The 25,377-nt window shown below is 42.3% G+C and overlaps 1 protein-coding gene across 1 annotated transcript; it reads left to right on the top strand.

The window, feature by feature from the left end:
* On the top strand, nt 1-24,304 carry ENOX2 (ecto-NOX disulfide-thiol exchanger 2). The gene is made up of 14 exons (XM_026038999.1): nt 1-111; nt 3,382-3,513; nt 6,881-7,036; nt 8,234-8,440; nt 9,159-9,392; nt 9,635-9,847; nt 11,332-11,438; nt 16,233-16,347; nt 18,150-18,331; nt 18,625-18,732; nt 19,215-19,271; nt 20,455-20,563; nt 21,258-21,343; nt 23,170-24,304. The coding sequence occupies exons 2-14, from the start codon at nt 3,417-3,419 to the stop codon at nt 23,299-23,301; spliced, it is 1,803 nt and encodes a 600-aa protein (XP_025894784.1). The 5' UTR covers nt 1-111; nt 3,382-3,416; the 3' UTR covers nt 23,302-24,304.
* Nucleotides 24,305-25,377: the final 1,073 nt, after the last annotated feature.

Genomic DNA, 25,377 nt, shown 5'->3' with positions numbered 1-25,377 from the left:
ACAACAAACCTCTGCAGTTCAGTAATGCAACTGGCCCTCGGGTATCAGAAAACCCAGCTGAGAATGGAGGTGACCCAAGCAAGAAGAGAAAGAGGCCAAACATTCCTCCAGGTGAGCCACACAGGAACTCAGTGGTTAGCAGTAGGGAAGGGAACTTTAAGCATAGACTGAAAATAGCTGCTGCGCTAAGACATTAAAGCAGAATGTGCTCTATGGATAGATAAAGTTCTGGTCAGGCACATCCCCAAGGGCAGATCTTTTTCTTCTGCAGGTGCTAGCTTCCGTTTGCAGTGTTCTTGGTTTCAAGCTTGCATGGCCTCAGATGAGTGCCTGTTCTTTCGGGGGAAAAAAAAAAAGCAACTCTGTGTGGCTTATTTCTGCAAAACATTGCACTTATCCTAGGAGATTTGTCTCCTGGGGGGYAGGGGGAAAAAAGCAGACTGAATCCTATATTTGCAGATTTATATTAGGTTTGAAAACTGCAGTCTTATCAATGTGACTGGGGAAAAATAGTATCTGCTCTTGTCATGGAGACGGTAYATTATATACTAAATGATATGAAACCAGGTGTTTCTGGTTTCTTCTGCTTTCCCTTGGTGGCAGGAAAGGGACTCTGAAGGGAGCCTCTTTTCTCTCAGGGAAGGGTGGAGTATCTTCCACTTCTGTGCTATCACAAGTATTTTAGTCTGAGAGAACCTTCAGTTGTCTTGCACATACAGGTAGTGTAATTGTGTAGTCACTTGAAGTGTGACTTGTCCTCAAGTTGGCACCCAGGGCTATTTACACTAGGACAGGAATCCATTTTATTCTTTTCACTATAACGTGCAATTCACTCATGTGCCTGCAGGTCCCTAAATGTTTGAAGTGCTGCTTGCGCATGCTCAGCGCATGTGCAACAGGCAACCTGTTTCTCTTGCATTGAATTGTCTCAGTTTTTTAAGCATCAAAATCTGATGAAACAAAAATCAGATCAAAATCTGTATGAAATGGTGACCCAAATTTCTTGAGCTGAGCCACAYGGCAAGCTCAGCTCAAGGAATTTGGAGCAAGGACCTGAAACTACTGGCAGTATTCCTACAGTCAGGGAGAATCTTGCACAAGTAGAGTTTGTGTTAGCACGACCATGATCTGCCCAGCCTGTCGCCCTGAAATCTTATTTTCATTGGGGCCTCTTTTACTGGGTGCAGAGATGTGAGAGCAGGAGCTTGCACATCTTGAATATCCTGCAGCTGTCTTATTTGTTGGACATACGGTGACAGACGGGAACAGGTATGCTTGAGATAGGTAAGTTAATCTATGCTCAGTGCACCTTTTGTACTTTTGCAGTGGGATGATCCTTGTGTTACTGCATTGCTGCCTTCTAGGGATTTTCTCTTTCTTGCTGGTGCTTTTTTTCCCCCTCTTTATTTTAATGGTAACTGCTTACTCTGTGATCTCTTCTGTGTTCCTCTGGGTTCCATGTTTCTCTTGTCTCATGTGACACAGTGGCCTATGTACTCTCTTGTTTACAGGTGAATGTAAATGCCCAGTTCTTCCAAAACATGTTACTTTAAGCTGAGACAGTTCAGTAATTTTTCAGGCAAAGTGGGCAGGTCGTAATAGCTGCTTGAAACATGAATCCCATTGAGGGAGATTGTGTACACAGGTAGGGAATGTTGAGGATTGGAGAACTTATGTGATCACAGAAGGATTGAGGTTTGAAGGGGCCTCTAGAGATCATCAATCCAAYTCCCCTGCTCAAACAGGGCCACCTAGAGTGTGTTGCCCAGGTTTGTTTTCAGATGACTTTTGAATATCTTCAAGAATGGAGACTACACCTCTCTGGACAACCTGTTCTAGTGTTCAGAAGCCAAAAAGTGGGAGAAAAAATGTCCGAAAGGATCTAAATTTGTATGTGTTCTTATGTCGAGATAAAATGGTTGCTCTTCAGTGTGTTTCTTGGACTTACTGAAAAATCRCCCTGCATGTACATCATTCTTATGAAACCCACGTTGCAGTGTGATCTGTCTAGTCCACAGTGCTGTTATTTCCTCTAATTGGTGAAGGGATGCTATAATTAACACAACCCTTGTGAACTGAGGGTAGCAAGTATATTACAAAAACATGTGTTGTGCTTGAAGTGAGACCACATCACCAAAAGCTAGAGAGATGCCTTTTTCTTCCTTTTTTGTTCTTTTTTTTTTTTTTTTTTGTGGAGTGATGTTGTGTGAATCTTTCTTCTGTTCCTGCTTCCTTGACTTGACTGAGTTGCATATTTGGAGTGTTTTGCATGTCACATTGGAGTTAGTTTTAAAGAATATCCTGTTTTTCCCCAGTTGGCAGAATTTGTCAAGATGAGATTAAAATAGTGCAGTTGGTATTTTAAAAGTAGGTTAAGTCTGCATGTAATATGGATGTTTGGCTAATGGCATAAAGCTTGGCCATTGTAAAGTGCAGCAAATCATTTAAATAAATGACTTGCAATAAAAAAAAAAAAAAAAAAATAAAAAAAAAAAAAAAAAAACACCCTGCAAGGGGTGGTCATGGAGGGAGGGAGAAATAGAGGTAGCGCCTTGACCTGGGCTTTGCTTATATTAAGCTGAGCTTGTGACTTGGACAAGGAAGAGCGTTGGTTGGTTGGTTTGTTTTTCAGAGGTGGCCTGGAAAAAGGAGCTGGATTTGTGTGTGTTTGTGCCCTTGTGTGTGTGTCTATGGGCACCTAACTCCAGTTCCAAAGGCTTACAGATAGAAAGAACAAAGTCTTGGTGGTGGTATGTACCAGCTAAAAGTGTGGTGGATCCAGCTGCATCGCTGGAGAGAAGTTTTGAGTGCAGATACTAAACCACACATTTGTAGAACATTCATACTTTTACTTGGATTGGCARGTAACTGCTAGCCTTTGGGTAAGTAAAAACTGGTAGTGCTGTTGGAAGCATGAGTTATTCTTTGCTTCAATTCTCTTTTTGGCATGCAARAAATATCTTCAAATGCAAAGGATGCTTCCACTGCTTAGAGCATATTGGTCATCTCTGTTGAATTCAGTGCAAATCTGATGGTTCGTATCTGCTGAGTTTTTGTCCAAGTTCATAAATCTCTTGGAGGGAAATGAAGGACATTTCTTCAACTAGTGTTTATTCAAGGCTTCTTCGAGCCGTTTATTGTAGTGGAGGAATTGTCATTTAGATATACTTGGAAGGCAGTGTTTTCATAGGTGTAGCTCCTGGGAAATGTCTTCAACGCAGTAAGAATGGTACTTTTTTTTTTTAAACTGACCTGTTCCTCCTATGTGTCAGGATCAAATCTGGTTTTTGGTTGCTGATGCAACAGCGCCTTGCTGGGCAGCATATGTCCTGCAGAAGATGATGCTCTGAGATCTGACTTGCTTTTTTCCCCTCTTTGCAGATGGTAGCAGAAATCTAAGCCTGGACTCCATTCCGATGGGCTTGCCGATGTCAGACCCCACTGCCTGGACCACTGCGATGAACAACCTTGGGATGGCTCCTATGGGAATGACAGGACAGCCGCTTCTGCCTGGTATGTGAATATGTCCAGACTGTGCCCACATCTTCCTTTTAAATAAGTCTTCAGCAAGGATCTGTCTCAAATAACAATAAGCTCATACATTTATTATTATTATTATTATTATTATTTTTAATGCCTTGGGCATTTATCGACTATGTTTGAAATGCATTAAGGTCTGCAAGTGATTTATTTAGAAGTCAATGGCTTAAAACTGATTTCAGAAGAAATGAGAATATGTATTTATTGATCCAAAATGTATTTTTGCAGATTACCCACTAGATACTCTGCTGTGGGCCAGCAAGAGTAGGCACTGAGAGGCATCTGCAGAGCTAAGAATAGATATGTTATTTGATATCATTGGTTTTCTAAGCTAAACTGTCTTGGAACTGCTTAGACTGTGGGATGTGGGGATAAAGAAAAAAGGCAGTAAAATGACTATGGTGGAAGCTTTTGAAGGATTCTGCTTCAGAAAGAACCAACTTGYAGTACAGAATACATGTGCATGGATGCACCAGCCTATCCAGGGTCTCTGAAGGAGCTCGTGCAGTAAAAGAGCTGTGCTGTGCCTGGTTTCCTCGTGCAGTGGCCTGGTGAATCAAAATCATGAGAGGATGAAAACCCACTGCTTCAATACCACTTGAATACTAAGCTCTCAAAAGATGCSTGAGTAATCAGCTACCCACCTGGGGAGGGAATGTCTGTGTTGGCAGCACTCTGCAATCCTCTTCTCTTCTTACAGCACAGAGCAGGTGGTTTGCTGTACAGCTGATACTATATTTATCTAACAGCATCACTTAACTTGGCATATTTTCTATGCAGCCTATACTCTTCTGTCCCTGAAGCCTTCTTTCATATTTGTCTTTGCTATATGAGATTTTCTTTTCATGTCTTTTTCCCCATTTGCAGACTACTGTTGAGTAAAATCATAGAAGTCATCTGCTCTGTGCTGGGATGGGACACAAATTTGAAGCCAGTCTCTCATTCCCAGCCATAAGAATAAAGGAGGATTTTGGCATTCTCACTAACACTGATTTTGATGCTTTGAGATCAGGCGTTCAGCAAACAACGCAAACACCGATACCATTTTAGGAGCCAAATGGCTTTTCCTCGTCAGCCTGCAAAATGTTTTTTAAGTTCATAAACACTCTAAATATGGTTACTGTARAAGATGAGAGGTGATGGGAGCTTAATGTGCTGTGGGCTGTCTTTGCTGAAAGGCATGTGGGATTAAAATTTCAGAATTCAATAAAGAATGTGTGAAAGTGCTTAAGAGTGTAGTGGCCTATTTTTTTCCTCTGGATGGAGTAAAATGTGTGGTTGTGGAGGTGCTTTGGCAGGACTTTGCCACCAGACCATGCCGACCATCTGCTTTTATTATGTTATCTTAAAACTCTGACTCATCTTAAGGTCGATATGCTACATCTTTCACTCCATCCAGGTACTGACAGCTTTATATAAAGAACGCTACCACAGCTTTCACCAAGCAGGTATCTCCCTCCCAGGCCTGAGGTTTTCAAACTCCTTAAATCCCTTCAGAACTTCTTTTTTTTTTGAATTTGTTTGTTTTTACAAATGAAGATTCTCTTCTGCATTTGCCTCTTAATCCTCTCCAGTGCTGGCCTCTAGCCATTGGCTCTGCTTCTTGACTGAAAAAGCAGGTCTCTGAGCAAACTGGCATCTTGCTGGCGTTTGCATAGTGCCAGTTGAGCAACAAACAGTAGGTCTCACTTGTCAGTGAGACCAGCAGCCACAAATCTAAAGGCTCTGGATCTTGTTTCCCCTTGTATGCACACTTTGCACATTTAATTATAATCTTGCCACTTCTTTTGCTTCTGRTTAATGTATCCATTCACCTTTTATGAAGGTTGTTGGCCTTTCTCAATCAGGTAAGCAACTGGCCTCACTTCCTCCTCCCTCAGATTTCAAGCACCTCAGTTATTTGGCAAAACTTGCACTTTTTATTCCTGCCCTGAGAATTTTTCTGGGTTAGTGTCCATGTCCATTGCTGTCAACTAACCTTGAACCTTTGAGTAATAAATTACAAGGGCAAGATGATTGCTTGCACTCATTGGCATGAAGTTCTATAAAATGCCATGAGRCTGAATTCAGAGGGTGGCAAAGGCTGACCCATGGCTCTGGGGCCAGGCTGAACAGTGGCCATCCTGCCAAGGATGGTGGGAAGAGGACAAAACAAGGTACATTTTAGCAGTCTATATGCCTGCTAGTGTCGTTCTTTGTGGGTCCATTCTCCTTCCTAAAGACAGAATATTTAGCTCTCTTTAGCTCTCRTATTTAATGGTCCTGTCCTACTATTATGAATGGCTGAAAGCAGTGCTGTTTGCTGTTTTCAGCAGTGTCRTCTCTGAAATCCCCTAATGAAAGCTCGAAATTTTACAGCTTCAGTGTCATACCTTGCAAATTGGGTGTCACAAGTGAGGTCCACCAGTGTAAGCTGTCCAGGGATAAGCAGTAGTTAGAAACTAATATACTTGGTGAGACATTCATTTCACATGAGTTTCTCATAATCTAAAGGGATCTTGAGTCTCATCTGATGTAGTAATTTGTCCCAGAGTTTTCATAATAAACATATGCACTCTGATCAACTGGGACCAAAGCCAGTTCAGTATCAAAGGAAAGTGCTGCCTCTGCACATTTCCCTCGATTCCATCGATATGTCATTTTCCCCCTGTGCCTTGAAAAGTTCGTTTTTTGTCTTTCTACATCTCAAATAGGTAGCCCTGGTGGTAGCAGTTGTCCTTACAGAAAATAAATGTAAGAGTAAAACTAGATTAAAATGCTGCTTATTTAGATATAGTATAGTAGAAAGCCTGGAAGSAAGTTAAATAGGGTAAAACTTATTGCTACTCTAGGTGATATTTAATAATAAAGGTTTTCCTTAAATACTTTTGCATATCTCACCAAGGGCTTCTCTAGTGCATGAGCTGGGGAGTTAAAATTYATATTTGTCTAGGTTGCAAGGTGATGCTCTTAATTCTGTGTGAGATGCTAAGTCTTTACTATTTATTTTGCTGCTGCACTGAATTTGGATTCACCCTGTTCACTTAGGCCACTGTGACAGAGCATTTATTGGGAAAGATACATGCAGGATAGCAATATCTGTGAAGTGGGGAAGTTGTTTGAACAGGGGAAACTTATTTTGCTGGGATGATCAACAAACAAAAAGTTGCCAAAAAAAAAAAAGAGGKGGCTAGTTTCAAGGGAACAGATTTAAAGTTTGAGTGATTGGAATYTTGATGCTCCCTCACCACAGCTGTGCAGCAATTTTTTTTTCCTAATACAGAGGCAAGTATAGTCAGAGGCAAACAATTTTTTGTACAAGTCCAAAATAACTTGCTTACTCGTTCTCTTCCCTACTTAGATTTTGATCCTGCTCTTGGCATGATGACTGGAATCCCTCCGATCAACCCCATGATGCCAGGCCTGGGGATTGTCCCACCTCCCATTCCTCCGGACATGCCTGCTGTGAAGGAGATCATTCACTGCAAAAGCTGCACTCTCTTTCCACCTAACCCACGTAAGGATCTGTTTATGTGTTATCCTGAGTCGTCTTTGTGCTCAAAGGTGATAAGGAGTCTCTTTCTACAGCTCTTTCTCCCTCTATGTGTGTGTATAATCTATAAATACACGTAAAAATCTCTATGCTGGAGAAGAGCTTTTATATTTCTTGGACTGTGCAACTCTGAGGTGAGACACTATGGATTAGGTGCTGACATTAGGTGCTTTTGACTCTTTAAGCTTCCTGTGTTGATATTTATTGCCTGAGCTTTCTCCAAGTGACATGCTTGGAAGGCAGAGATGGTTTGGCACGTTGAACTTTGTCGTTACGGTTGTCAGCGTAATCCTGACAAGTTTACTGCCAGGAAGGGCCCCTTGGAAGGAACCTGAGGTGGACCTGGTGAGCTTTGCTTGTCTATTTTCTAGGTATCCTCACCATGAACTTCTCTCTGACCACCCTTCAGTGATGCTGAAGGGATGGCAGGCTCCTCAGTGATGTATGGTGGTCTCATACATGAGACCACAGGCAACTCCATCTCCTGTTCGCCTTGTGTCCATGTTTCTAAGGAGAACTGAGAAAATAAATTGGTAGCAAAGTAGGGAGAGGGAATATTTGTTACAGTTAGGGAAGCATTCAGGAATAAAGATAAAAATTCAGATTTTGGGAACCCTAACCTTAGCACTGAAATTGGGTTGGGTTGCAAGGATCTTGCTGCATTTGTCAACTTCCCTTTGCACTTCTTTCCGTGATATMTCTCTTGGTTAACATTCAATGTTTGCTTAGCAGCCTTTCCTTATCTTAATATTTTTGTACCTTTTTGCTCTTCAGAATTCTCTGGATATGTTTCCTGCTTACTCTGTTAAGAGTAGTCCTTTAAGGTGTGTTTATATAGCAATATAGAGGGTTTTGAGGTCTTAGGTACTTCTTGAATAGAAGTAGAAATAGAAACTTGGTGAGCACTTGCTTGCACTAAAGAAAATGCCTCGAAGGCTTTGGACTCGCGAGGTCTTTCATTTAGAAATGGCTGKTAAATGAACTGCTTCTGTGTATGGCACCCAAGCAACTCTATTACTAATGGATAAAGTGAAACACGTTGTAGCTGAGTGTGTATTTGAAGGAAGCAAGGACGATGTAGGTGTCTCTGGGCAGATGGATAGAGGAATGTGTGCTGGTAGACTCTAAAACCCAACCTATTTTCTCTCTTGCTGTTTTTAGATCTTCCTCCTCCAGCAACAAGAGAGAGGCCTCCTGGGTGTAAGACCGTGTTTGTGGGAGGACTGCCGGAAAATGCAACTGAACAGATCATCATGGARGTTTTTGAGCAATGTGGAGAAGTTATAGCTATTCGGAAGAGTAAAAAGAATTTCTGTCACATTCGCTTTGCTGAGGAGTTCATAGTAGATAAGGCACTTTATCTCTCTGGTAGGTATATCTCAACCTGAGATGACAGCTTAAAATTCTGGGGTAAAGATGTAATGATTTCCATACAGTTGCGATCATAGGCTTTGTTGCTACTGGGAAATTTGTCGCATGTTGGGTTAGTGTTGCCCCTTTTTCAGCTGTTAATGCGTTTTGATTTGAATATCTGAAAATAGCTCTTGATAGAAAAGACTGYAATGATGTGTCGCCTTGCAAACCTTTGCAGACTACTGGGATGAGGTGCAGTTGGGGTCATTTACCCTCTTCCTTGGATAAATGTCCGGTGTTTTATGTTTACACAGTTGCACTCCATTGGTTGTTTGTTGGATGATGTGCCTGACTGTCATTGGTATCTTTTCTCTCTCGCCAGCAGAGCGCAAACACCTGGACTTATTGGATAGTTTGTCCTATGTCTGTGAGGTTTTAGGTTTGTTTCATGCATGATGGGGAAAACCTTATGACTCAGACTGAGTGGTTGGCAAACTCTGCCTAGCCTGCCTGTGTGTGGAAAATTTATCCATATTTTGTTGGTTTTGAAAGATTGGAAGGTTCAAGTCTTGTTTGGATACTGTTGAATTGGGTTAGACTTACAATGCCCTCTTGTGTTCAGGAATTTCCTAATTTCCTAGTTTTTGACCAGCACCGTAGTGTAGTTGGAGTCTAAGGCGTTGCCTTGTATGAGTTGCTTTTCCTTTTTGAACATGGTTGTCGTGTCCCACAGGTTATCGGATCAGGCTCGGCTCCAGCACGGACAAGAAGGATACGGGGCGCCTGCATGTGGATTTTGCCCAGGCTCGTGATGACCTCTACGAGTGGGAATGCAAGCAGCGGATGCTGGCGCGGGAGGAGCGCCATCGCCGCAGGCTGGTGGAGGAGAGGTTCCGCCCTCCGTCCCCACCTCCCGTCGTCCACTACTCTGACCACGAATGCAGCATTGTTGCTGAGAAGCTTAAAGGTCAGTAGTTTTGTAGGATGTGGTCGCCCTTCTCAGCAGATGCTGAGGGAGATTTGTGTTCTTCAGTGGTCTTTCAAAACTAAATCAGTGGTGCTATATGGACCTTGTAGCTTCCTCAGTGCTTCCTGGGAGTCCAGATTAGCCGCCCTAACCAAGCAGTTTAGTGATGTCAGGGGAAGTATCTGAAAGCTGCTCAGGTAACCTTGTAGTTCCCTGTCAAAAAATGTCCTGTCCTCCTGCAGATGACACAAAGTTCTCAGAAGCTGTACAGACTTTGCTGACGTGGATAGATCGCGGAGAAGTGAACAGAAGAACYGCCAACAACTTCTACTCCATGATTCAGTCGGCCAACAGCCACATTCGCAGACTGGTGAATGAGAAAGCAACCCATGAGAAAGAGATGGAAGAAGCGAAGGAGAAATTCAAACTTGCTCTTTCAGGGATTCTAGTTCAGTGTGAGTAATATATCCACACAGAATGTGGGTTGTCTGTTGTTATAGGGGAGTATGCTTTAATTTTTGGAATGTGGAGAGGCCATACAAAAAGGGTTCCTGGAAAAGCAGTTGCTTTTGTGTCATTATATCTAATTTATAAGCATGTGTCATCAACTTGGCAGAAGTTTCCTATGGTATATTTTTATTGAAATGAGAGCCCACATCTGGGGGAAGAAGAGAATGTTTTTTTTAATTATTTTCTCTTTTAATTATAGTCTGTTAGTAATTCTGTCATCTTTCCAACACTCTGCACCTTTGTGCACAGTCAAGGTAAGTTCCTGGTAATCTGGTGCCTCAGCGAAGTGTGCAGGATTTATTCGTCAAAGGTAGGATGCAGTGGAGTTTTCCCAGTGCCCTATTCTGAGCAACCTCAGGCACAGCTCAAGTTACTTTGAAAACCATACACAGAGTAAGGTTTTAAACGTGGGTCCTTCAGATTCTAGAGCACTTTGTATGACTGTGAAAGTCAAGTAAGAGGCATGGCCGTATTAGTTTTAGCGTCTGGTTTATAACAATTCCTGAAATCATTCATTGCTTCTTACTTGTTCAGTCAATACAATCTGTTTGTTTATTTTCAAGTTTTACACTCGGTTATTTGACCTGTTACTTGTTTGATATGTGCTTTTGATTCTCTGCGTTCATGATAAAATTTATGGGCACATGATCCAGAAGGAAATACACTAAGCACTGCAGAGTAAGTGGTAATAGACAGCATGTAACTAATCTCTGTGAAATACCTGCTGGTACCTCACCCTTTTGTAGTTTTATTAGTCATAAGCAGCAGAGAGCCAATTTTATTTCCTAAGTGTTATGCCTACTTCAGTATCCCAAGGGGGATAAAACAGCTAGGTGTGTTTTCTGCTGCTTGGTGAATTCCAGTCCCAGGAGAGACATTTCATATTCCTGAAAATCTCTGCAAATCTCCTAGGGAAAAAAATATTTTAAAAGAAATAGACCTAAAGGAAAAGAATGGTTTTGATAGCTGATGCCAGCAGCCCTTTTCTTGAGTATACGTTTATGGGCTGCTGTAATTTTCAAGCTGTGGCCCTGTTCTTTAGGACTGGAGCCATTGGGCAGAAGAACATCCTAAGTGCCAACTTCCGGAGTTTTACTTGATCATCCCAAATTAAAGAGCGGATGTTCCCTGTTGCGCTGCTGATGTTTTTTCCATTTTTTTCCCATTGCCCTTTTTTTTCCCATTAGAGAGCAGATGCATTTTTTCCAGTTGGTCGTTACTCTGAGCATTTGGCACTGGCCTGGTGAAGTCCACACTTTTCTTTCCAGGCAGAGTCCCTTTCCTGAGCATGGCTTCAGCACAGTACAGTGTTATAACAAAGGTTAGCCAAACCACCTGCCTGATTGCACTCTTTTACTCCTTTACTCYTCTTGTTCGCCCTCTCTGGATGATATTCTGGCCTGATTTGACTGCTGATTTGATACTACAGTCGAGCAGATAGTGGCCGTGTACCATTCTGCCTCCAAACAAAAGGCTTGGGACCATTTCACGAAAGCTCAGCGTAAGAACATCAGCGTGTGGTGCAAACAAGCAGAGGTTGGTAATTTTTTATTGTTAGATCCTCCAGCACAGTTGCTTTCATGTCAGGATATTGCTTTTAACTTTGCGCAATGCTCACGTGGATAGTAACGTCTTAATTCAACAGCGTAAGATGGGAATTATTCACTCCTCTCTTGTGCTTCAGGTAATAAATTTGCTCTTGGTRTTTATGTGACTGATCTATTGAGTTCTGTATGCTGTTTTAAGTTTACATGGTAATTCCTGATCTGTCTTTCTGCAGYTCTTAATATTGAAATGAAAGAGATTTCTATTAAAGTGAGAAAGAAACGTGGAGAACAAAAATAGAACAGCATTACTGAAAATCCATTTTTGTCACTCTTTTGACAGACTTGGGAGGATTGAAACAATTGCACCTGAACAGCCTAGAAAGCTCAAGGAAGGATGTCCTCGTGTTTATGTACTTACCTAATGCAGAAATGTTTCGAATGAAATCCAGCATGTAAAGCTAGAGGGGATGTTACTCATACTGCTGTTTACCTAAGGCAAAGATAGTTCTCAGTTCTTTACTTGATATTATSAAATCCTATTTGATTCAGGCATAGTGTGAGAGGAAAATAAAAAGCTAAGATGGAGAAAGCCTGTTTGGGGCACAGTGCTGGTATGCCAGAGGTTGTTAGTGGAGTCCAGGATGAAGTACTTGCCCCTTCTATCTCCTCTGTTTGGCTGCATCTGGCAGTGGGCCCATCTAGATGTCTTTTGGCTGCTCTGAGCAAGACTGGAGGAGATTTCAGTGCTTTTTGGCAACGTGGAAGTTTAGCGAGAGCAGCAGAAGAGCCCTGTGGGTGCCCTTGGTGCCCAGAGAACTTGGTGTCTCCTATGGAGGGGCACTAATGTGTTTAATCCCTGAAAAGGTTAATGTCCACAGTGACAGCAGAAGTGCTGTCACCCAGGGATATGAATAGTTACAAAGGAGAAGTCAGGAAGCTATTTTTCCTACTCATTAAAGCAGGGTGGGCCTTGAATCAGTTATTTTCTTTGACAATAAAGACTTCTTGTGCAGAGTGGAACCAGCACCTGAAGTGTAAAAAAGCCGCTATGAAAAATGCACTAATGCAAGGAGATACTTCTGGGTTTGGAGATGATCTTTGTTCACTGGGACAGTGCTGCGGTGTGGAGATGAGGTTGTATTTCATGTATCAACAATCAAGTAAAGCAGATGCTTTCCTGTTTTGGCATCACCTTAACCAGGATTCCAGCCCAGTGGGTTGCCAGCATTCAGCCATCTCGTGCTGGAAATACAAATTTGGAAGTATAGSCCAATGGGCTTTTGGCTCGGTTATCTCAAGTGCTCCTATCACAAATGGGTGATCTGGTGGAAGTCAGGTTTGGATGAGAGAGCCTAGTCTGTTTAATGGCTTTGGACCTTTTCTTTTATCCTTTATCTTSGTTTCCTGCCTCAGAAAACAAAGATTGCCATTTTTGTGACTAACTGTTTTAGATCAGACTTGGTATTTCTTGCATGTGACCATCCTATGGGAGAATGTGTGTGTCTTGGAGATCAGGTAGTGGAAATCATTTATGACTCCTGCCCTCCAGTGAAGACAGTGGCAAGAGAGCCCTGTCTTCTGAAGGTGATTAATTTCTAGTGAAAAGGACTGAAATATATGAACAGTAAAACTTCAAATGAAGAGTAAGGTTAGCTGTTTTACCACTACAGCTTCTTCCATTAATCTTCCGGTATGATTCCTGGCTTCTCAAATCCCTCTTCTGTAATGTCTAGCCAAATCCCCAGAAAGTGCTTGGAAGCTGCACCTTCTATTTAAGGTGCATTATTTAGAAGTAATGTATGAAAATAGCATAGCTCACTGTAAGTTAAAGAACATAAGTTAGCTCAGTTAAAGAACTGAGTGAGCAGTTGAGTGGTTCCTGCGAGTAGTAAAGAGTAGGGGTGGTGAGGAGAGGCAGGTGCTTTAGGTGTGGCTTTTTAAATGTTTTTAAATGCATCTGTACCAGGTTGTGCACGGCCTCTGTAAGGATAAATTGGAAACTGAATTGAAAGTGAGTATTGAAAGTGAATGCTTTTCTTGATATTTGACTTAAAAATTGTTGTGRTGGTTTAAAAATGTTTTGGCTTGCGGGAAAGCATTCAAACTGACAGGAATATGCAAAGTATATGCTTTAAGGAGGAGAAGGTATTGTATACACTTACATGTTTGCATTGAGCGGCARCATGAGCCAAGGTAAATGTAAATTCCTGGTACAAAGTGATCCTGTGCAGCAGTACAGACTAGAGACTAGCTGCCCAGGAAGCAGGTCTGCAAAAAGCTACACGAAGGTCCTGGAGAAGAACACAGCTGATGTGCAGCAAAGGTGGCCAACCTTGTCCTGGGCCACATTGGTCAGAGCAGATGTCAAGGGAAGTGGTTCTCCCGTCTGCTTGGTATGGATGAGACCCCATGTGGAGTGCTGCGTTCAGTTTTGCCCCCCAAAAAAGATCTCAGTGAACTGGAGAGGTTCTAGTGGAAGGCTGTATTCCAGAGAACTGGAGTTGTTTCACTTTGGGAAGAACTGAAGGAACATCTAACAACTTTCCACTATCTGAAAGAGACTGCCAGGAGGACAGAGTTCCTTGCAGGAACCAAGTCTGTTCTGGCAAAGGCAAGAACTATCTCTCGCTTTTAGGGTAATTTAACATCAAAAGTAAATCTGAGTTAAGTCAGTGATATACAGATGTGTGTGGTGATACACAAATGACTCCTGGGTGGGGTGGATGTCACCTTCAGCATAACTACAACATGAAAAAAACAGGTATTATTGAAGTTGGTTAACAGCCAACCCCTGACATTCTGGTAAAACGCAGACAGTGGAGCTTGCACAACTTTAGAAAGCCCTAAATGACCCTTTCCTCCTAGGAAGCTCCCAACTGTGAATCTCCCCATGAGGTTGCACTTCTGGGTCTTCCTTTCAAAAGTCCACTTAGTCAAACTTTTCTTTGGAGCTAAAGGAGGAGCTTGTGTTTTGTTTAATATCCAATAAACCAGTTGTTGGAGAGCCTGTTTTTTTATTTTTTATTTTTTTAATTTCTTATTTATTTATTTATTTTTTACTTTGAGCCCTGGCATTCTTGTTTTCTTTTCTGCTTACCTGAGATTGCTTACCAGGACTGGGGTGGGAGCTCGCTCTCTCCATTTGGGGCTGTCTTTTGTTCCAAGGTAAGTTCTTCCAGCATAAGAGGCTGTAAGACCAGCAGAGCGGTGTGTTTCAGGAGAACTTGCTATCTGCCTCAATATGGTCTTTGCGGCCAAGTTAGGATTTTTTTTTTTAATTTTATTTTTACTTAAATGAAGTTGACCCAGAACATGCCTTGTATTGATCCAAGAATTGACAGAATTTAACTATTCCATGGTCATGGCAACAGATGAAAGCATAAGGGCAGCTCAGGGAATGGCTCTGTGTTGGAAAGTTGTTGGGCTGCGCCAAGGTTTATTGGTAGCACTCTGTCAGTGATGGCTTAATGCAGTTATGCCAGGCAGTGCAGGTACGTGCTGCAGCTGGGTGTGCTTTGTCAAAGAGCTGCAGCAGTTTGAGACCCGGTGAAACATCGTGTGATGGGAGCTACCCCAGGCTTATTTCTTTGCTTAGGAAAACTCTTGTTTGAGCATTCAGCATTTTTGATGCTTTCTTATCCCTTATTCTGGGTTCCCTTGCAGATACTGAGCAGCCCTGGCCTGCTTGGTCAGGGTAGTGATAAGCAGTCTCTTCTCCTGTGTTTTTTTCTGGGTTGTGTAACCTAAGGGAAGTTCTGGRTGTGGGGTGGGAGACTTGGCAGCCTGCACTAGCCTTTAGTAAGTATTTTTGGTGTCTCCATCTGCAGGAATATTTGCTCATCACTTAATACTTCTAGTCCTGGTCTATGGAGAGAAAGGAAATGGGACTTAGAGTTCCTTGCTTTGTAAACAAGGGCTGATGTGTGGAGCAATGTCCCTGGGCCCAACATGAATTCACCTGAGCAGAGGATGGATGGGGCACCTTGAGAGGAGCAGGGGAGGTTGCCTGGCTGCTTTTGTACAAGGTGAAAGGACTGGGAAGAGCACAGACGCATGAAGCAGGACCTCATGTGATTTGCTTTGGTGGCCAAGCTGTTGTTTTGTTCTCTTCCTCATGTGAACCAAGGCCGTGAGAGGCAGCGGAGGAGTCCCCAGCAGCAGGAGGGTCAGTGCAGGCTCAGCATTGGTGGCAGGCACAGGGGCAGGAGGGAGAGAAGCTTCGGCGCTTACCAGCGTTGGTGCGAGCCCGGAGATGGCTGCACAGTCTCTGTCTCTACGTGTTTACTTGCAGTTCCCTTTCCTAACTGGCGTGACCTGGGTCTCAGGTGGGTTGTGTGGTGTAGTAGCTGTGCAGCTGCACAGTGGAGGCACGAAGCCGTGAGGAGAGGAGTGGGGTGGCACTGGGGAACAGCGTGCTGCAGGAGAGCAACAGAGAAGAAAGAAATGCCAGGAAGATGCATGCTCTGATAAAGGCAGGTGCTGTGTATTTGAGAAGAGAGCATCAGTAGGAAGAAGTAACGAGCAGGATAGCGTGTAGGATCATGGAAGAGATCGTGGTAGGAGATCATGGAAGAGTCAGTAATGCCAGCAGTACTAGCGGATGAATTAATGGTAAACATAATTCTTGATTTCATGGTTTATGCGAAAAAAAAAAGGCTCATTTCTCATTTCTTGTATTATGGAGTTGCATTTTGTTTGCAGAGCTAGATTTCAGCATTTCTATATCCAACCAATGTGCTACTTGCAATCTGTGTTTRAAAAGCTTCTGCTTTCTGTACTGTAGGAAATTCGTAACATTCATAATGATGAACTAATGGGTATTCGAAGAGAGGAGGAAATGGAAATGTCTGATGAGGAAATCGAAGATCCAGCAGAGATGAAAGAAACGGAAGAATCAGGTAAAATTATTTCCTTGCTCTTTGCTGTCTTTCTAAATATGCTATGGTGTTCTATAGCAGCAAGTCTTTGKTTTTTGTTTTTACTTGAATTTGTTATTTTTCAGTTTTTGACTCTACTTCATAACATGTTATGAAGCAGAGAAGGCAGAAGATCTTTTCTCCTAACGTGTTATTTTACAAACRTTTGTCTTGGCCCCTTTTAACTCCTGCTTGCTCACTCCTTTCACATATGTTCTTATGTGTGGTTGTAAAGCTCCAAAGTCCTGCCATTTTCTCATTGTTTTTTATCTATGAAATGCAAGTTTTGTCTACTGAAACTCCTGAAGGAAGTTACTTCTAGAGATACTCTTGATATTAGAATATCTCTTGTATTATCTATCTCTTCTTGCTGTATATTTCTGAATTCTACATTCTTATTCTTGCAGTTTAAGCTTGCCATTTTTTTTCTTCTAGCTTAATACTGTTATTTTAAATCACTCTGAGTTTTGTGGAATCTGAGTCAAAAAATCTTAGCCTTAATGTGCCACRGCCACCTCTTGCTCTCCTCCCTTCATATTGTTCTCTCTGCTCCCTATGATGGAAACTGCTGTGGATTTTATTCCACAGTATCCCAGATTCATTCCCTCTTGTTCCTTGATGGAGGTTTGTTGTTGGAGATAAGCAGGGTTTCTCCACAAAAAATTCCAATGTTTTGAGACTTTTCCAAGATAGTGTTAAWCTCTTCAAGCCTTTCACTCCAGAATCTTTTGAGAAGTTATTTTAGAACGTGCAAAATGTTTTCTCTTAATCAAAGCAACTTGYGTTTATAAAAATGCTTTGATTCCCATTTTGTATCCATATAACACATGAAAAACCAATGTCCTCAGAAAAAGACAGCCAAACAGTAGCCAGTACTGTTTTTTCCAGAACAAAATCTTAACTTTTCAGTTTCAGGGGGATAATCAGGTTTTGAGGAAGCTTTATATTTTGGGTCCTTTTCCATCAGATAACTAATTTCCCATTCCTAATATTGATTAGGAATCGACCTCGAGTGTGGTGGGATGGTTGTGATTGCCAGGAGGACAGCACAGGGCTCTGTGGTAGTCTGAGCACCACCTGTGTTATACAGGTTTAAATGCTGTGTGCTAGATGTGCTAAAGCAAGAACTATGCTCTCCTGATATCCTTTTTCACTCTTCCAGTTTCTTCTTATTTTTTTGAAGTTTTCTAAGTTTTCTCTCCTATCTTGCATATCAGCTGTATCTTTAAAAACATGGACTCTATCTGGCACCTGCCTAATCGGGGTTAGTGACCATTGCTTACTATAATTCAAGGGCCTCGGTGTATTTTTATTTCCTGCTGCATAATTTTAGTTATCTGAGTGTATTTTTAGCACATAACGGGGACAGTTTGAACCTGCTGAAGCTGCCTTTGCAGCAGTAATTTGATAGAACTCCATTCATAACTTCAAGCCCTATGTAAACACCAAGCAAGTGGATGTGTGTTATCTAATTTGACCTAATGCAGATGCTTTTCTGACTGAGGAGCACAGTAAAAAGCTGTCCTGACATCCATCAGCTTGGTGGTTTGAGAATCTACTTGGTCCTGGCTGCTTTTACTACTGGGAAATGGTCTTTCCTCAGAGGAGCTTGTGCTCTAAAGTGCCACGAACAGTGGTTGGAAGAAATTCATGTCAGTGCCTTGGGTTTGCAGCTGGGATTTGGGAGCCTCTGAGTAGTCTGCCCACTGTTCCTTGGGGTAGAGCACAGAGGAAGATCTTAATCACAGCTCTGACCTTTCATCYGTACCTGCCTTGTTCTCCAGCGCTGGTATCACAGGTGGAAGCCCTGAAAGAAGAAAATGACAGTCTGCGCTGGCAGCTGGATGCCTACCGGAATGAAGTAGAACTGCTAAAGCAAGAGCAGGGCAAAGCAAGCAGAGATGAAGACACAACTAAAGAGCAGCAGCTGAAGCTGCTCCAGCAGGCTTTGCAGGGAATGCAGCAGGTAGGTCATTGTCTGCTTTCTGGGAGGAAGGAAGTGGTAGAATTGCAGGATTAGATAAGATTTTCCTTTCTGTAGGTGTCTGCTGGGTAAGATTTACCTTTATTCCTCTGTAAAGGTGGAATATCCCAAGGTGATTGGCAGAAAAGATATTTTCCTTTTACATACATAACCTTTGAATTGTTTTGAATGTGATCTATGTGGTCTTCATGGCAGAGTACTAATTCAATTTGTATTCTTTAAACAATGAAATGTGAAAGATGGGATATGTACTGTATTTAGCTCTTCTCTTCCAGCATCTTCTGAAAGTGCAAGATGAATATAAGAAGAGAGAAGCTGAGCTAGAAAAAGTGCGAGAAGACAAACTAAAAATAGAAACATTATTAGAAACCCTTAAGGAGCAGGTATGTGCAATCTCAGTGCATGCTTATTCTCAGTAGTAAATGCAGTCCTTGAATTTCATAGCTCATCATGAGTGCAGTGAAGGACAGAAAAATAGAAGATATCCAGCCTTGGCTTAGAAGCAGTGGTCCTTAGAAAGCAGGAAAAATTACATGTCTAATTGAAGGATTTACATGAATAGTGATCTTGCTGATTGCTTCATTATTACAGTGAGACAGTATTCCTGGTAAAATGTTTCTTTTTTCCCTGTATGCTCCATCTGAAAGGATGGAAAAAGTCTTGGATATCAGACGTTGTTTTCAGATTTGCATTTTAAAGACATGTTTCAATCTGACATCTATAAAGCTTTAATTAATTTAAATTTCTTTAGTAGTATTATACTTATTTGATTTAATGTCGGATATGTCAGGGAACTGACAAAAACATTTGGATTTTTTTTATATATTTCATCAATAATCTTTTCCTTTTCTTCCTCCGTACATAGCAAAGCCTAGCAGACGAAGAGGATAAGGAGAGAGATGCCATTGATGGTCAAGGGAATGTAAGTCAAAGGTTTTTTTTCTGGTGTTTCAGTTGAAACATTTTGCTGAGGCAAGTAGTAACACCTCATGGTAAAATGAGTAATTCCTTGGTCTGATTTCTTATGAAGTGTATAAGCACGGTACGTACAGATTATATGTAATTTTACAAGCTCAAAGCATTCAGTTATCCATTGCTATCAGCTTCTGGCTGGAAGAATAACAAATATGTGCAATGCTGATGATATGGAAATGGCCTTTGGTGGGACAGATAACTTGTCGCGCTGTTATTTCAGCTGGCCTTCAAGTATGACTTGGATCTCCAAGAAAAAGCTGGCAGTGTCTTTCCAATAAAAGGCTGCTGGCTGAATTGCAGTCCTCGTGTCCGTTTGAAGCTAGCTCTGCTTTCTCAGGTTGCAGAACCTTGTTCTTCCTGCAGAAGCAAGCTGTACCCTACTTAATCCGGGACTGTACAGCTTCAGTCCTGTGTAATTCCAAATTGTACTAGCATAAGAAGCAAAACAAGCCCAGAGGGCCATTTCATTCTATCTTTGTTATTGGCTCAACTCCAGTCCATTTCATTAGTGTCTGGAGGCTGTTTCCAATTATAGATGTCAATAGCTCTCGGACTACTGGAATTCAGGATACAGCTTAGGAATTAGGAAAGAATACATCATGCTTTTATTGCAAGGGTCACATCTTTGATTCCCTGGTAGTCATGCTTTTATTTGTTAGTAAGTTACTGAAAGTAAGTTACATGCTTTTATTTGTTAGTAAGTTACTGAAAATTTCGTTTTAATACTGTGCTGCATGCTAAAGTAAAGGACAGTCAGATCCCAAACTGTTTGCAATCAGTGGGCACTGGATTAATCATATCACTGTGCTCTAGACTCCTGGAAAATAAACATCTCTCAGTTGGTCACTGCTGAGCTGTCTTTATAAAGCTGGTAAGAGAGCCTTGTAGAGCAGACACCAGAGCAGTGAGCCAGGAATGGTGAAGCACGTGTGGTGGCATCTTGCTGAACTTCTCAGGCTTTCATGTAGCTTGGTATTCAGAGATGCTCTCAGAGCAACACGAGCATCCATTGTGCTTTGACAAGGGCCTTTTGCAAAACAAATAATAGGGTGYAGTGAATGCAGTGACTCATAGGAGCGCTGAAAGAAAAGCATAGACTCTGAACCCTGCTTTTTTTGTTTGTTTTGTAGGAGAGCAGTACATCCAGGATTTGTGCGTGCAGCCAGGAAAAGGAATGTCCAGCTGAGAAGATGTTGAGCAATAGTCCTGTGAAATCCGAGCGAGAAGCTCTGTTAGTTGGTAAGACCCTGTTATATGAGGCACAGTGTGCCCTGGGCCCCCAGCTGTCTTGGATTTAGAAGCTGTAGCCAGAAGGAGAAGGAAAGATGGAGAAAGGTGGCAGAGAGAAGAGGGCCTAGCTCAGTGAAATGTGAAACACTTATGTGATGCTTAAAGCACCAATCCCTTGTAGCTCAGATTGCCACCCTTCCTATCTCCTTTCCATTTTGTTATTTCTAGTAATGATGAAAAATAGCCCAATGCTATGTGCTACAAACTTCACACGAAGTGTCAAAACAAGCAGCCTAAATCAAGGACTGAATGCTGTCAACCAGCCATTAGCCTGGACGTTCTAGAGCATGTCTGTCCCCAGAACTATATACACTGGGTCTAAAGTGGAACATTTTTTAGCCCTAAAACTTTGACCCTGGACAACTTTTCTGAAAGGATGAAAAGGGGTGGCAGAAATTCTTGTGTTGTGGAGAAAAGACAGTTTCTTTGGTTCCTTGTCACTCAGCACAGTTCTCTGTAGCCATCTCTCTTCCTCTGGTTGAGAGTACCTATAAATCATTTCCTGCTGTCCAGTGAATCTGGTTTTGCTGGATGAGAGGCTGGCATTTGCCTGGAGGGAGAGGTGGCTTTGGGGCAAGATCATGCAAACCTGCAGGTGATGGTGAGAAATACAGAGTGATGCTTGTGTTATTCTTTTCCCCAGGAATAATTTCAACGTTTCTTCACGTACACCCTTTTGGAGCCAGCATAGAGTACATCTGTTCCTACCTGCAGCGGCTGGACAGTAAGGTAGAGGCACTGATACTTCCATCTCCAAGAGCAAAATGAGTCAGGACGTGGTCTTAACTGTGAAAGAATTTACTGGAAGGGAGCAAGGAGGAGGCTGAACTTTCCTTCCAGCTTTTGGCTTGGCCCTTGCACAGTTTAATTTTAGCTTCGTTTGTGCTGTTTATTATTTCATAACATCTGYTCTGCCACTGTTTGTGTATCTTATTTCTAAACTGAACAGTCGACATGTTTTTTTGCCTCTATGCACAGCGTTTTCTTTTTTTTTTTACGTTTTCTCCTTATGTAGCCTTTTCTGTCTCTGATAATGTGAAGCTGCTCTTAGGAGGATGCTGTGCAAAGGCMTTTATACTGCTTTATACTACAGCCTAACCACTGAATTGTAATCACTGTCACAGAAGTCTGAGTTTGGGCTTTAGAGCAGCCCAAGTGGAGGAATCAAGTGCGTTCTGTGGGGGTCAGGAGAGTAAAAAGAGCCCTTGTATTTTCTATTTTAATAMAGTAAGGAGCTGCTTTCTGCAGTATAGCTGTGTCCTGATGGCTTTGGACTGCTTACAAGAGTAGACAGGGAACTTGCAAAGGTTTGGGGAGGTTTTGAACGCTAATTACATCTATTCTACTATTCTTCAGTTCCAAGAAGAGAGATTTGTCTTTATAGGAATCATCTGCTACAACTGGAGTTTTTCAGCTGCTTTTTTTTATAGCTTACTGCTTTATTCCCCCCGTTCTGAGAAAGTGAGACTTGCTGGCCGCATTTTTCCAAACTCACTTCATGTCTTGGATATAATGGATGAATATAATATTTTCTTTTCATACTAGTTCTGAATTTGTCTAAGAGGCAAGGAGCTGCCTTTATTTTTCTTTGGATCTTTCTTATTTTTCATCTGACTTCTTGCACTTCATCATTGGCATCTRCAGTGTAGGAAGGCACTTCTATGTCAGGCTTAGCAGCAAATCACCTCTAAAAAAATCCACCCTCTGGTTGGTGTCTTAGGCAAGTCTGGCTTTACAAAGCCATTACCATGCTGAGCTTGTGCTGTTTTTCTTAACGTGTGGTCTGTTACTTCTGCCTGTTGACAAAACAGGTGATGACAAATTTGCACCTGCCAAAGCCAAATTCATTCTGCAGAGTTGGAGGTGATCTTCATTGCATGTTTTTGCACATAGCCTGGAAAGAGTATTGCTTCTTTGAGAAGGGCAGAGTTAAACATGAGTTTGGAAAGATGGCAGGAGAAATGACTCAAGATGCACTACCAAATGGTGGTAGTGCAATCACAGAGCCACAAACCCCACAAATTGTAAAGAGAACAAAACCTGGAAGCTATAGCTGTGATAGATCAACAGAATGTGGACAAATGATGTGAAAGTGCCCTGCAATCTTGGAAAACACGCTTACTTCTTTCCCTCACGTGCATCTACGTGCTTTGTTTGAGCTGTATGAGGCTGTTGTGCAGAGATAGCTCTGACTGCCTATCAAAGCAGTCTGAAATCCACAGCAGAAACGATCTTCGCTTCTTGCAAGTAAAGTAAATGTTCAGTTTTCCTGTTGCAGTGAAACAGTCGCAGGCAGCTGAGTTGCAGGTGTGCACTGCCTGCCCACTCTTGCCTAGCCCTGAGTGTGTCTGCAGCCTGCGCACCCCAAAGGCAACAACACAGCCTGTGCTGCACTCAGCAATACCACTATTAGTATTTGGATGGATGTCTAGGGAAAGCCCACATATACTTTAGCGATTAAATGTGTGTTGAGCTTGAATGGAGGCAGTCATTGCAAGGCTTCTCTGGTCAAGGATCTGTTAATGTTCAACAAAAATTTCCCTTCCTTTTCACAGATTTGCACCACAGAAGTGGAAGTTCTCATGACCCGTCTCCACCACACCTTCAGACAGGAGCTGAGTGGGGTTGGGGCAAGCCTTGAGAAAAGATGGAAATTTTGTGGCTTTGATGAATTGAAAATGACCTGAGCTTCAGCCTGACTGATCTTTACACTGAAAACAACAGCAGAACATGTGCATCACGAAAACYTAGGATGCCTCTTACCTCTCTTTTCATGGCAATTCCCTTGCACACATCACAGACTCTGGTGGAATTGTCTGCAAGTGAACTCGCAAGGGCAGAGCTGCACCTGGAAGAACCTCCAAGGGCTGCAGCTTCACTGATCACTTATTTTGTTAATGATCAAGTGCAGTCTGATATATTTTGTGGACAAAGTTCCTGTCTGCTATTTTTAAACACAGCGTATTGAGCTATATGTTTTGCCAATGTGTATGTGTTTTGTGTGCCCAAACTTCTCCTTCTCCTCCTYCTCCTCCTGTACCTTGTTTTTACTAGTAAGACAATAGACTGTTCTTTGAAGCAGCAGCAGAGAGATGTTTACTGATTTCTAAAACCACCAAAAGTGGAAAAATAACTTTTTTCTTTTCTTTTAGACATTTATATGATTAAAAACTGAACTCTGTTTAAACGGAAAAAAAAGAAAGATTTAGGTGACTCAAAGTCTCTCTGAGCCTAACAACCAGTCCTTTTCACACTATTTTTCTCTACTAATGTTTTAACAGTTAGGCTAACAGGAAGGCAGTGTCCCTATGAGCGGCATGGGGTTATGGTGGTGCCTCTTTGCATCTGTGCATTGCAGAAGCAGTCTGTAAATAATCTTTTACATGGGAAGGGTATTTAATTTTCTACTGAGCTATGTGGGGTGGAGGGCCTGCTTGAGATCTGTCTTTTGCTAATGGCTTCTTCTGGCTTACTGTCAAGTTTTTACACCCACTTTGCTTTTTAGAAGTGTTGGAGGCAGCACGAGCTTTTTGCCTCCTGAAGCTCCCAAAGGCTTTTCTTCGTGTCCTTGGTAAACTCCAGGGTCTCCAATCCTGTGCAGAAGGTTAGTAAGATCTGGGCTAAATATTTTTTAAAAACAGATAAAAACAACCAAAAAACCCCACCTCTATCTTCCCAGGACTCTGGGCATAGATASCTCCTGGAGCTGGAGCAGCTAACAAGGGAGCTGGGCACAGGGTGTTCCAGTGCAGGCAGTGGGAATGGGAAACCAAACCCTTTGGTGTGGGACCTGCCTGCCAACTCCTGACATGGAAGGATTGCTACACTGGAAGCAGCTGTAAACCCTTTTAAAGAAATCTGTGAATATTTGTGTCACTGCAGCTGGACATTGTATTTTTAAGGAATAAACATTCTTTTTTCTTTTCTCTTTAATGTACAAGTCTTGTCCTTGCTMCTTTCTTTTTCTCATCCAAGTTGTGTTGCCTGCTCTTGAGAAGGAGGGTGACTCCGTTGCAAGGTGAACTAAGTTCTCCGAGAACCAGGAGCTTCGCTGTCCTTGTGGCAGACCTCTGCTCTTCACTCGCTACCTCATGGCATGTCTAGATGTCAGACATCCTGCTCTGCACGTCCTAGTCTGCTGCTCCTCAAGAAGACCAGTCATCTTTGTCAAACCTTTCAGTCCTGCTCAGTTTTAGATGCAAGGCTCTCCACTCTGGAAAGCTGCAGGTGTTGACTCGTAGAGGTGTTGGGGTTCATCTTTCTGCTCTGTGAGGCTCTGAGCCTCATTCCTCAAAAAATCTAGCTCCTATCAGGCAGGAGGGCAACTACAGCTGCTCGGAAGAAGAGCAAAGATCTGCTGGCAGCAAACTGAAATAGCAGAAGAAAGGCTTAGAACTATCTCCTAGCTGGAAGGGGGAAGATAATGGTGTGGCACAACAGAGCCTCACTCATACCAAAAGGCAACCAGGCCACCAGCACTTGAATTGATGAAAGCTGTAGGAAGATTTAGAAAGTACAGACTGCAACACAGACTTCATGTACAAAGTGCACAGGACTTCATGTACAAAGTGTGGTCTAGAGAAAAGATAGCACCAAAACTGAGCTTAGGAAATAATGTTTGGATCCAGTACATGTCCATGGGGAGCTAGAAATCGAGTTGGCCTGAGTGYTTCCATACCTGCAGTTGCTCCTGGCACAGAACTGAGGAGTCCCGGAGGAGGAGCCGTGCTGGTACAGCGCTGCCATGAGAGAGCAAAATCGTT

The sequence above is a fragment of the Nothoprocta perdicaria genome, unplaced genomic scaffold (genome assembly GCF_003342845.1).
Source record: "Nothoprocta perdicaria isolate Ctin4 unplaced genomic scaffold, notPer1 scaffold_22, whole genome shotgun sequence".
Lineage (NCBI taxonomy): Eukaryota > Metazoa > Chordata > Aves > Tinamiformes > Tinamidae > Nothoprocta > Nothoprocta perdicaria.
This window is presented reverse-complemented; position numbering and strand designations above follow the sequence as displayed.